This window comes from Chrysochloris asiatica, unplaced genomic scaffold, assembly GCF_000296735.1.
Source record: "Chrysochloris asiatica unplaced genomic scaffold, ChrAsi1.0 scaffold00081, whole genome shotgun sequence".
Classification (NCBI taxonomy): Eukaryota; Metazoa; Chordata; class Mammalia; order Afrosoricida; family Chrysochloridae; genus Chrysochloris; species Chrysochloris asiatica.
In genome coordinates this window covers 544,419-556,990 of record NW_006408599.1, presented here as the reverse complement: position 1 = coordinate 556,990, position 12,572 = coordinate 544,419, and the positions used below count along the sequence as shown (strand labels likewise).

At 49.3% G+C, this 12,572-nt stretch overlaps 1 protein-coding gene across 3 annotated transcripts in view; it reads left to right on the top strand.

Annotated features, from left to right (window-relative positions):
* The first annotated feature begins 1,273 nt into the window (after positions 1-1,273).
* The window catches only part of PTGS1 (prostaglandin-endoperoxide synthase 1 (prostaglandin G/H synthase and cyclooxygenase)), a 29,138-nt gene continuing 17,839 nt past the window's right edge, over positions 1,274-12,572 (top strand). Inside the window, exons 1-5 of one of the 3 annotated variants that reach the window (XM_006865651.1) lie at positions 1,274-1,280; positions 1,381-1,470; positions 10,451-10,567; positions 10,960-11,100; positions 11,297-11,440. In XM_006865651.1, the coding sequence (XP_006865713.1) occupies positions 1,274-1,280; positions 1,381-1,470; positions 10,451-10,567; positions 10,960-11,100; positions 11,297-11,440 (499 nt within the window). Of the gene's footprint in view, positions 1,281-1,380; positions 1,471-10,450; positions 10,568-10,959; positions 11,101-11,296; positions 11,441-12,572 lie in introns of those variants that run through there. The other 2 variants (XM_006865652.1, XM_006865653.1) reach the window with 2 other exon arrangements.

Genomic DNA, 12,572 nt, shown 5'->3' with positions numbered 1-12,572 from the left:
GGGTGTGGGGGGAAAGCTGAGGGAGAGAATGTGGGGATGTGGGACTAGGAGACTCTGTGATTACTGGAGCAACACTTTCTCCTTCTAGGGTGTTTCCCAGCCGTAAAACAAGAGGCACTGGATGTTGCTGTTGTTAAGAGCTGTCAAGTGGATTCTGACCCATAGTGACCATGTATTGCGTTTCCAAGGAGTGACTGGTGAGTTTGAACCACCAACCAGTGGTTTAAACCAACCTTGTGGTCCAGTGCCACACCAGGACTCCCACTGGATGTTGTTAAGTGCTGTCGAGTTGGTTCCGACTCAAAGCCATGGAAACTCATAGGGTTTCCAAGGAGCAGCTGGTGGGTTTGAACTGCCGACCTTGCAGCTCAAACTGACCTTGTGATCCAGCACATTATCCTGCAGTGCCACACCAGGAGGATTCTGTAAAATTGGTCAGTGGATGAATGTGAATCTGGACAGACCTGGAATCTGAGTTAGAGCTTTGAGAAAAATGGGCTGGACACTCCACCAGATTTGTATGCATTTTCATATTGAATCTTAAGACAACCTTCTAGGATGGATCTTATTATTTCCCCCATTTTATAGATGAGAATACTAGGACCCAAGGTGATGCAGCTGGTAAGCTGTGGAGTCTGAACTTGAACTCACAAGTGTGAGAGTTGTAGCCTGGGCTCTGAATTTCTGGTAGTAGAAGCTCTTGTACAGCAGATCTATGGCATCCCGGAGTGGAGTACAGTCCATGGGAGAGAGGAATCCTCCCTTTGGGGCTGTCTGTGGGAGAGTGAGTTTCCCATTCAGGAAACATGTGCGGGCGAAGTGGCACTGACGCTTTTCTAGCTCTAGGAGGGGTGTCCTCTGGAGGGCAGAATGTGTGGTTCAGACCAAGCGATTCCAGACAGAAGGTGCTCTCAGCTTTGCCCCTACAGCTGGGTGACATCAGAGTTGTGCATTAAGTTTCCGAGCCTCAGTTTCCTATCTACCAAACGGACGCAGTTGTGGCCCCACAGGGCTTGAAAGGCACCAGCGCAGCAGGGATCCAGGCAAATCGCCTCCTTCTCGGACATTCAACAATAATTAAAATGTCATGGCTGGGGAGAGTGCAGAGGAAGTGGGCAGTGGCCGAGGTGACAGCTGGAAGGAGGGGCGTGGGTGGAGTCAGGGATGGGTGGGGAGGGGGCGGGCCAGCCGGGTCAAAGCAACGGGCAGTGTTAGAGACGCACTCACGGGAGCCGAAGGTCTGCGTCCTGCCCTCTTCAGCCGTGCCAACACCATGAGCCGTGAGTCCCGTCCCGGTGCTCCGCTAGTTCAGGAATCCTGTTTGCCTCCTGGTGGAGCCTTGAATGCCAGGCCCAGTCACTTGTTTCTCTCCCTCTGCAGGGCGGAGTCTCTCACTCCGGTTCCCGCTGCTTCTGTTGCTGCTGCCGACGCCCCCGGTCCTAGCAGCGGCCCCCGGGGTGCCCGCGCCGGGTAGGTTATCCCTTCCTAGCCCACGGGGGTCCCTCAGACCCACGCGCCTGTCCCGGCTCCTTTCTCTCTATTTCCCGCTAGTGGGCCCAGCTTCCCCTTTCAGCCGGCGGTGCCTGGGAGCGGCGAGGGGCTGCGGTAGTTGAGGGGTTGGTCCCTAAGACTTCCTAGTGGTGTAATCTTGGGTAGTGGAGGGGGAGGGGGAGGAGTGATAGATTAAGATCTAATACTGGCAGGAGGAGAAGGGACTGCCTCCTTCGCTCCCCTCTCCTTTTCTGGGTCCCCAATAGTCCAAAACGTCTCGCTTAGACAACCCCGCTGTTTCCTCTTTGAGAGGAAGCGGGAGGCTCTAGGAAAAAGCGGAATGAGGAGCCAGTGCCCTTTCTCCAACCTTTAATGTTCTGGGCACCCATCCTGACTCCCAGCCCTAGTAGAGAAAGTCTTCCCTGGTGAGGAACCCCGAGTCCACTGACCATTCAGTTAGAGAGCTTGGCTGCTTCCCGTAGTTTAATCTAAATCTATGAAGGTCCCCATTGTTCATTTCTGGAAACTGAGACTCAGCTAGGTGTCATAAAGTGTTGCGTGGCCAGGGAAGGACTTGAAACCTTTGCAAGGGTTTTCCATTGGGCGGAACACTTGTTGTTGTTGTTGTTAAGTGCCGTCGAGTCGGTTCCGACCCATAGCGACCCTGTACAGGGTTTCCGAGGGTGTAAATCTTTACGGGAGTAGAAAGCCTCATCTTTCTCCCGCGGAGCAGCTGGTAGTTTCGAACCGCTGACCTTAAGGTTTGCAGCCCGATTCATAACCACTATGCTACCAGAGCTCCTTTAATTCCATCCCTCCCTCCTCAATGGACCCGGAGCCACTGTGAGTTTCATCTCGATAAGGGTGGTGGGGAAAGCCTGTAAAATTCGTCCCTCATTCACACAGTGTGTGCACCAGGTTGTTGGTGAAGGAATTCCCTCCTAATTCAGTCAGTCTTCCTCTCACTGCTTACTGCATTTCTTAGTGTGTAGTGTGTGTGTGTATATGTGTGTGTAGTGTGTAATGGGGAAGGGCAGCTGGCCTGCACATAGCTTCTACTACATACCTGTGTGACCTATCCCTCCGTGGGTCTTCATTTCCTGTCTGTAAAATGGGGACAAGGGCAGATGGGTATGGAGTGGGGCTCTGAGAGTCATGCTGAGATGCTGTAGAAATGTGGGGCTATGTGTGGGCTGTAAATCACACTTGACTTCTTGGAGGAGATGATTTGAGGATCTGCGGAAGCCAAGGGAAGGATGGAGGGTGCTTCAGACAAGGGTTTGGGTATGAGCAGAAGAGAAGGAAGATTCCTGTGACCATCACTTTACAGTTGTTAAAGCAAGGCTGTGGGCATCTATTTGGATGCTCACAACAGCTCTTCTGGGGGAGATGGGGGTCTCTGATGCCCAGAGGGGTGATCCCACCAGTCTAAGACCTGCAGTGAGCCAGGGTCAAAGCTGGGGCTAATCAGGCTGCCCCAGTGACCCATCTTATCCAGTCCTGGATCAGCCCGGCACTTCCTCTGAGGTTCTATCCTGTCATATCCAGGCCCTTCAGGCACACTAGGCCTGCCCTGTCTGGCCTCCTTTATTTATTCAGGAGCACCCAGTGAGCTGTGAGCTGTGCCATTTTGCTCTTTGCCTGTTCTGCTCACCTTTATACCATAAGTGTTTCAATGGAATTGTTGCTTCAGTTCACAAACATTCCTGAGGACTTGCGTTGTGCCAGACTTGGGCAGGGCCCTTGAGATACAGAAAGAGAGTGAACTCACAGTCTGATGAGGGAGACAAAAATGCCAGTAGCTTGCCATCCAAGGAGACCCAGGCCATGACCGGGGTCTCTGGTACTCAGGAGAGGGTGCAGTTACTTTTCAGTGTGACAAGTGAGGTAGTAACATTTGAACAAATGAGGGAGGGGGGAGAGGCACTGTGAGAAGGATTTTTCTGGTAGAAACAATGGCACTAGGAGGAAGATGGGAGCTTAGAAGTAGTAGGACATGAGACTGGAGTGAACTGCAAATGCTGGACAACAAGGGCTTTTCAATGCCAGGGTGAAGAGCTTGGTCTCTGGCCTGAGGGGATGAGACTGAAAGCTGGGGAACAGTAAGGAGGCTGCTATAAGGGTTAAAGGCAGAACAGATAACAAGTGGGATGTAGGCTCAGAGGGTTTGTGCTGTGGTCATAGTTTACGCCTGCAATGAGCCCAAACTGCTTGAACTTTTGCCCCAGGAAGCCAAAACCTGTGTCTTGACCCGCAGAGGAGCAGTAGAGGCCTGCCCCGCCCCCGGAGAGAGGGCTCCAGGAAAGGAGATGGAGTCCAGCTTGGAGAGGAAGGCCATACCGGGGATCTGCGATGCCCGGATTCATCTCTAGCTTCTGGACTTGGCCTAGCACCATCCCCATGGGCCAGGGATGGGGCATGACCTGGAGACATAGTTCCCTCTGTGACAGCGGAGGGACCTGATGCCAGCTGACCCTAGCACATGGGTCAGGGACCTAACCTGTGCCAAAGCTTCTCTGCTGTCTCTGTCTCCTGCCTCCTATCTCCAGCACCAGCTGGGCCTGTGGCCTGGGAGCAGGGCTTCCTCTCCAGCTGGGCTCTTCCAGCTTGGGGTCGCAGCTGTCCAGGCCTTTGGCACCCACAGGCTGGGGCCCTGGCCTGGCTAGTCAGAGCCCTGTGTGTGTTCGCAGGCTGCCAGGCCCCAGCAGCTTCTCTAAATATTATTCTTAGGAGATTTTGGTCCAGCCACTTTGATGGGCCTTCTCATTGCCCACTGTCTTTGTATCCTAGACTATGTGGTGTTTCCCCAGTTGTGCTTCACCCCTAGTCACGCTCAGCCCTGAGTTTCATGCTATTAATTCCAGGGCTGGAGGGGCGTTTCCTTGCCCAAAGCCTTAGTAAAGGTTCTAGAACCAGGATGCCCTGAACCATCCTTATATGTACAAAGGTGGATTTGTTGTCTGGCCGAATGGACCTTGTGTGCAGTATGGTTGTGCTGATTATCCCCACCCCCAGGTTGTCTTGGAGGCTTAATGAGATGAAATTGTGAAGTCCTCTGCTGATAGGAATCATATTGATCCAAACACTGAAGGGTAGACCAAGTCAATCAGTGGGGACAGATTGTCAGAACAGGAGGCCTCCTGAGAGCCCATCTGCTCTATCTGCAGAGGGTTGCAGACACTTCTTTAAAGACACACAGCCAGTAAGGAGTGACTACTTTGGCGTGGTGCTGTGGGTTAATGCGCTGGACTACAAAGGTGGTTTGAACTGCAAAGCTCATAGCTGCTCCTTGGAACCTCTACACAGGTTTGCTATGGGTCAGTACTGACTCGATGGCACTTAACAACAACTCTTTAACACATCTCTGAAAGATACAATGGTTTGTGCTCAACAGCTAATAAAAAAGTTGGTGGTATGAATCCATCCAGTAGTTCTGCATTAGAAAGACCTGGTAATTTACTTCTGCATGATTGTAGTCTTGGAAAACCTGATTGAGTGCAGTTCCACTCCAAAATGTGGTGTTGTCATAAGTTGGAATCAACTCAATGGCAGTGGATTTTGGTTTTTGATAGAAGCACTTACTTGATGCTTGGTCATTTGCTGGGTCTGGGATTCAAGACAAATTAAACCTGGTGACTTTATCACCAGAGTTCTCTTTCCTGATGGCTTATTATACAGGGATGTCCTCCACTGAGCACAGAACTGGGTTGGCCTGTAAGTAAGTGGGATTTAGGTTAGACTGAAGGCAGGCCTCTCCGTACAAATGGTGCCCGAGGTTCTGGTTGTGGAAAGGGATGGTGATGTGCTGAGCTCCTAGTTTCTGTTCATTCAGGATTTCAGGTCTGTTAAGAAGTAATGGTGATAGACCTACCTCACCTGGCTTTTGTGTGTGTGTAAATTTTTATTGTGAACTGAGTGATAGTTTACATGGGAGAACATCGGCTTTACACCATCATTTCATTGCAATGATTACAATCTCCTCCATGCATCACCATTCAACAGTATTTGCTTCCATGCCCTGTTTCTTTTGGGGGTGGGTGGGTGGGAGGGATGTACACAGAAACACTCAGGAATATATAATCATTTAAACAACCAAAGGGCACATTCTGCAAGCCTGCCTCATGGCCACCAGCACCTAGTCCTTCTCTTTCCATGTGTCCAGTCTTCAGCTGTTCCCTCTCTCCATGTCCTCATCTCTGTTTTCATCTCTGGTGTCGCTGCTTCTCTGGGTAGGGTCCCGCACACTGCTTGTGCTCTTCTTTCTTGATGGTCCTAGGGTCCTCTGTTTCTGTACTGTTAGATGAACTAATCCCCTGTTTTTGTTACAAAACTTCTACCTTTATAGTTGTGACAGTCACAGTTAGTCATGATAATAATTGCTCACTATTGAATCATAAAAATCTTATTCTCATCTTTTTTTATCAGACCCGTCTAGGCAAGATGAAAACTATTCAGTGGGGACACTACCATCCCCCACACTCTTAAACTAAACTCCCTCTTGAAAACTTGTAAGCCAGTCACTTCGTGCCTTTATTGCTCCCTCATTTTAAGCAGCCAATGCCTAAATTGCCCATCCCTATCTACCCTGTAAGGAGCTCTGGTAGCATAGTGGTTACGAATCGCCTGCTAACCTCAGGGTCAGCAGTTTGAAACTACCAGCTGTTCTGCGGGAGAAAGATGAGGGTTTCTGCTCCCTTAAAGATTTACAGCCTTAGAAACCCTGTACAAGGTCGCTATGAGTCGGAACCGATTCCACAGCAAATAACAACAACAATCTACCCTGTATACAGAGGGGATAGGATTGATTTTGGACGTGAAGACTCCTTCCCTCTCAGTTGGTATTTTGAGCTACTATATCATCCATAAGTATAGGTCAAGTTCATCAAATTATAGCAATTTACACTCATTTCCTTTATCAAAAATTGTTGTTGTTGTTGTTTTTTCCTCTAGTTGAGTTCTGATTATCAAGCCATTGAGACTTGGTCAAATGGGTACTGTCTCCAAGTTTGGGCATTCTTGCTGGATGCTTCACTCTCAGTTCTAGCCCTCCGTGGCTATGTCCTTGTCCATGGGCTTATCACCTGTCATTTTTACAAAGTGGTCCTGGCTCCTTTTCCTCCACTCTGCAGATCCAAGTCTGGAGCTTCTCCAGGAAGTGGGGAAGATAGGAGGAGAACAGGGGGTTCAAGTCCTGCCTCTGTCATTTGGAAGCAGTGGTGTTTGGGGAAGCCACCTGCCTTTCCTAAGCTTTATGTTCTTCATCTGTGCCATGGAGATTCTAGTGGACTCTTCCTAGGGAATGTTGGGCAGGTATGGGAGGTCCTAAACTCAGTAAGCAAGAGCCTGTTTCAGCTGTGGTCAATTTCATCCCTGGGGAAGCAACACCCAGTCTCCTTTCCACCCACCCTGGCACCCCTGGGGCCCCAGCAACAGCTGGTGTCCTTGCTCTGGAGAAGTTTTCCTGTCCTGGGGCAGCTAATGTTTATGGAAACAATGTGGGGGAGGAGGGAGGGAAAGCTGGACTGCTGGTCTGGGAAGGAGGAGCCTCCACCTCTTGGTAAGAAGGGAATATGGGCAGACTCCTGGCTCTGCTGCTTGCTGGGGCAGCGGGAGGACTTTAAGCCAGACTTCAGTGCATGCTGCTGAGGAAGATAAAGGAGTTGCTTTGACCAAGCTGTAAATGACCAGTTTCCTTACTTCATTTTATTAATCCAACAACTATTTGTGGAGTTCTGGCCAGCATGGGTGGTTGAATGTCTCCAAGACTGGGTGGAGGTAGTTGATCAGTAGATATACAGGGCCCTAGTTTGTGTGCAGTCTGTAGGGTGGGGAGAGAAAGGCAGGGAAGGTATGGCCCCTTCCCTTGGGAGCTTATGGTGGAGAAGAGCAGATTTTATTGGAATCCACAGTCAGGGTGAGGAAGAGCTGAGGAGTTGGCTTTCTGGTGGAAAAGACCCCTGGTGGCACTTTAGGTTAAGTGTCGGACTCCACAGGAAAAAGATGAGGCTGTCTGTTTCCGTAAAGATTTACAGTCTTGGAAACCCTAGTCAGGGTCACTATGGAATCAACTTGATGGCCGTGGGTTTTTTAGTTTCTGGTGGAGGCAAGGCATGAGTTTGGTCAAAAGGGCTGGATAGGTTTAGAGGAACTTTATTAGGGAGGGTAAGAGCCTCAGCCTTGGGCTAAGGGAAGGGAATGTGACAGAAAGTTTGAGCTGGAAGGAGCTTTGAAATCCCTACTGCAGTGTTGGTGTGGAATACCATTGAGTCAGTTTGATTCTAACTCATAGGGACTCCATGTGACAGGGTAGACCTGCCCTCATAGGGTTTTCTAGGCTGTGATCTCTAGGACAGCCTGCCAGATCTTTCTCCCATGCAACCATTGGCTGGGTTTGATCCACTAACCTGACAGTTAGCAGCTGAGTGCTTAATTGTTTCTCCACGAGAGCTCCTTTCTATCATGTTGTTGTTGTGTGCCATGGAGTTGGTTCTGACTCATAGCGACCCTGTACAGGGTTTCCGAGGCTGTAAATCTTTACGGGAGCAGATAGTTGTTAAGTGCTGCTGAGTTGGTTCCGACCCATAGCAACCCTGTATAGGGTTTCCGAGGGGCAGCCGGTGAGCTTGAACGGCCAACCTTGTGGTTCAAATCAACTTTGCAGTCCAATACATTAATTAACCCACAGCACCACACCAGGACTCTGTTACTGAGCCTAGAGAAGGAATGGACTATGCTTAGTGACTGGTAGGTCTGGACATTGGTGATAACTGGCCAGGTGAATTAGGCAGGTGATCAGGAGGCGAGCTCAGGCAGGGCTGAGAAATCCATTCTTTGAGGGGTGAGATTCCTGAGTCAGCTGAGTTTCATTTCTGGGCCTGAGTGAGGGAGAGGCAGGGGTGCCTGGATTCTGACCAGGGAATTGTTGCCGTTAAGTGCCCTTGAGTCAGTTCCCACTTGTAGAGACTCTGTATAGGGTTTCTGAGGAGTCATTAGTGGGTGTGAATTGCTGACCTTTTGGTTAGTAGTCCAGTGCTGATCCTACAGTGCCATACCAGGACTCCAGGGGCAAATTACCCAATAAACAAGTGAAGCACAGACTTAGGTTTACTTACTAATCTATACTGAACAATTTTACATTTTTTCGCCATATTAAAGATTCTGCTTGTAAGTATGGTCTCTTTCCCAATTCAGCATCTTCCTGTAAAATGAAAGCCTCTTTTCAAATTTACAATCCCTGTGACAGGGACAGAGTCCCCAGTAAGTAAGAGCAGCATGGTTTACTTACTAATCTGTAGTGCATCTCAACACAACGTCCTTCCCTTACTTACTGGGTACTCTGCTCTGACCCTGGCAGCCACATCTGCTGGGTCAGCCTGATAGGGCCTTTTCGTCCAACTCTCCTGTGGCTGGCCCCCAGATGCCCACTGAAGGGCTGTGGGGAGTCACCACAACTTAAGTAGAATGGTGTGCATTGTAGTCATTTTTGTTTGTTGTCAGGTGTGTGTGTGTTGAAAGGGACGGAGCGGGAGCCCTCTCTGAGGGAGGTGCTGAGAGGACCTTACTATCCAGGCTAGGAAGTTGGGAGACTGAGACCCAAGGTTATGCCTTCTGATCATGAGTTCCTGAGATGGCTGACCATCTTCTTTCCCTTTTTGCTACCCTCTTGATCCCCAATAATCAGTTGTACAGAGAACAGAAGTGCCATGTCACTTTGGCTCTGAGCTCAGAGAAGGAAGTATGTGTATGCTTAACAAGGGAGCTGGTGTTTGTTATGTAAGGCTTGGGAAGGAGCCTGCTGTCAGGAGCTCCTCTGTGGCTCTGTGTCTGATTCAACTGGCCACCTCATTTTGGAGTCCACTTTGGTGTGGCGCTGTAGGATCAGCACCACCAACCACTCCCCAGAAATACTACATAAGCTCACTATGACTCGGAATCGATTCTACAGCACTTACAACAACTGCACTACTGGGTTGACTCAAATAAACTCCAGAGTCTCTAACTTTGTTGTCTGAGGACTCACTGAGGCGGTGCAGATTTGAGCTATGTGGTCAGTGAGATATAGGTTAGACACCAGGAGGAACTTTCTTGTGGGGGCTTTTGCAGGAGGCAAGAGGGCTAATGCCAGAGCTCCGTGCAGTCTCTTAGGAGGTTTCCCAGCCACTTCTCTCCTGTTGTTTTCTTGGTTCCTGACTTTCATGAGAGTCTTTAAGCCTAGTCTCCAACCCTGACTTGGGCTAAGATTGGGCTTATTGGGAACTGGAGCTGAGATAGCTGAGGCTCTAGGACCATCCCTTCCCCTCAAATTCCACATTTAGGGAAAACTTCTTTCCTTGGATTTGGAGTCTGTGCTGGTAGGATGTAAGTGCAGGGATGAGGCAGTGGGTCTCATGTGACTGGCTGAGTGACCTCTCTGAGTTTTCCTTTTTCTGGCTTCAGTTTCTCCTCTGCAAAGAGGGTATTGTCACTCCTGCTTTTCCTTCCTTTCTGCAAAAATAGAGGCGAGGGAAGGCCTCATAGTCCTAGTGTCCAGGTGCTCACCTAGCATGAGCCTGAGCTGGGAGAAACTCCCATCCTTGTTCTTTTCTGGAACCCCACAAACTGCCCTTGTTACTGACTCCTGACTTGGCAGTAAGTGAATGATCTAGAAGCCCATGCCTGTAGTATCTTATCAGCTGTTTTCTAGCCTTTGATGTCATGACCTGGGGTCTAGACTACCCCCTCTGTGGTGGCAGCAGGGAGGGAAGGGGACTTTTCCTAAGGGTGTGATGTGGGAAAAGCTGGAGCTGCCTGGTAATGGTACAGCTAGTGATTTATGCTCATCACTGTCAACACTGGGGGACCCTTAGGGGACACTGAAGTCCAGAGAGGAGTCACTCAGTGACAGAGGACCCCCCATCAAGGGCAGGATAGGGCCTTGGAGGGCCACCTTACAGTCTCTGATCCCATTTCTTATCCACAGTGAACCCCTGTTGCTACTATCCATGCCAGCACCAAGGCATCTGCGTCCGCTTTGGTCTCGATCTCTACCAATGTGACTGCACTCGCACGGGCTACTCCGGCCCCAACTGCACCGTCCGTGAGCATGGCCTGGAACCCTCCTCCTCTCCCCTAGCTCCTCTCTGAAGACCCCCATGTGGCCCTACTCTTATTCCCTTCCTGGCTGTGCTGCTCTCCCTGATCTGCTCTGTCCTGAACTCTCATCCACAGTCCATCCTTCCTCCTAGTTTTAGGCTCTGTGGGAAGTCTTCACTGACCGGCCCCACCCTCAGTCCCTAATGCTGTCCCCTGACCTCATTTCTGGTTCTGATTCTTACGTGCACCATCACTCCCACAGCCCCATCCTTCCTTACTTACCCCATATGGACTCCTTGTCCCATCCCGACCCTTGTCCCCAGTTTACATCTTCTACCCTGGCTACTCTGGTCCTGTCAATAGGGCCCAGCTGAGTGGCTCCCATTGCTCCTGCAGCGGAGTTATGGACCTGGCTCCGGAATACATTAAGACCCAGCCCTTCCTTTCTCCATTTCCTGCTGACCCACGGGCACTGGCTTTGGAAGTTTATAAATGCCACCTTCATCCGTGATATGCTTATGCGCATGGTACTCACAGGTGAGTGGGGGCAGGGTCGCCCCTAATCTGGGGAACATCAGAGTAAGCAATCCTTCACATTCTTGAACTCTGATGGGCAATGGGTGGGAGATGCTACAGTGCCAGATAAATCAAGTCCTAACTCAAGAGGGGGGAGGAAAAGGAATGTAACTGGGACTAGAAGCCCCCTTGTCATCATTATGTTCACCCTCTACAGTGCGTTCCAACCTTGTTCCCAGCCCTCCAACCTACAACTCAGCACATGACTACATCAACTGGGAGTCCTTCTCCAATATGAGCTATTACACCCGAATTCTGCCCTCTGTGCCTCAAGACTGCCCAACACCCATGGGAACCAAAGGTAATGAAGATGGGTGAGAGACTGGGCCTGGGAATCACAGGGAATACTTAGTTCTTTTTGGGGCAAAGCAGAAAGAACACTTCTGTGCCCACTTCACATTTGGGTGGACCAAGGCAGATCGAGGACATATCCAGAACCAAGAATGACAGGAAAAGGCGTTTAAGGATTTAATGTAAGGCATCTAGAAAGTCTCCGGCAGAGTCAGACTAGTTCCTGATCCTTGTCTACTGAATGAACGGGGAGCCTGCTGGTGGAGTGGTGACTTGGAAGTTTAAAAGTGGGAAGGGAGAAAGAATATTTTATTTATTGGAGTCCTGGTATGGCACTGTAGGATAAGCACTGGACCACAAAGTCAGTTTGAACAGCAAGGTCAATGATTCAAACTTACCAGCTGCTCCTCGGAAAACCTATACAGGGTCACTGTGAGTCGGAAACGATGGCACTTAACAACAACAAGCAGTGTGGCACTGTAGAATAAGCACTGAACTGCTAGCCACAAGGTCACAGTTTAAACTTATCAGCTGCTCCTCAGAAACCCTACATAGGGTTGCTGTGCATTAGCACTGACTTAACAGCACTTAGTTATATCTCTGTTTCTGTCTCTGACTCTATCTCTGTCTCTACATCTGTATCTTGGGAGAAAGATGAGGCTTTCTGCTCCTGAAAAGATTTAAGCCTCATAAACCCTATACAGATCCATTATGAGTCCGGAATGACTCGATGGCACTTAACAGCAACATATCTATATTTATACTTATTTGTATCCAATAATTGTGAAATATGTTAACCTATTTAATTAGTATGTACAGAATTGTTGTTATTGTAAGTGCTTGTAGTGTGGAGCCACCATACTTCCAAGACTGTATATACAGATTATATATCTCTATATCTATCTATCTATCTATCTATCTATCTATCTATATCTATCTACCTATATCTAGCTATATATCTATATCTATAGATATATGATATATAGTCCTGGTGTGGTGCTGTAGGTTAATGCGTCAGACTGCAGAGTCGTTTGAACTGCAAAGATCGGTGGTTCAAGCTTACCAGCTGCTCCTTGGAAACCCCATACAGGGTCATTATGGGTTGGAATTGACTTGAAAGCATTTAACAACAACTTATATAT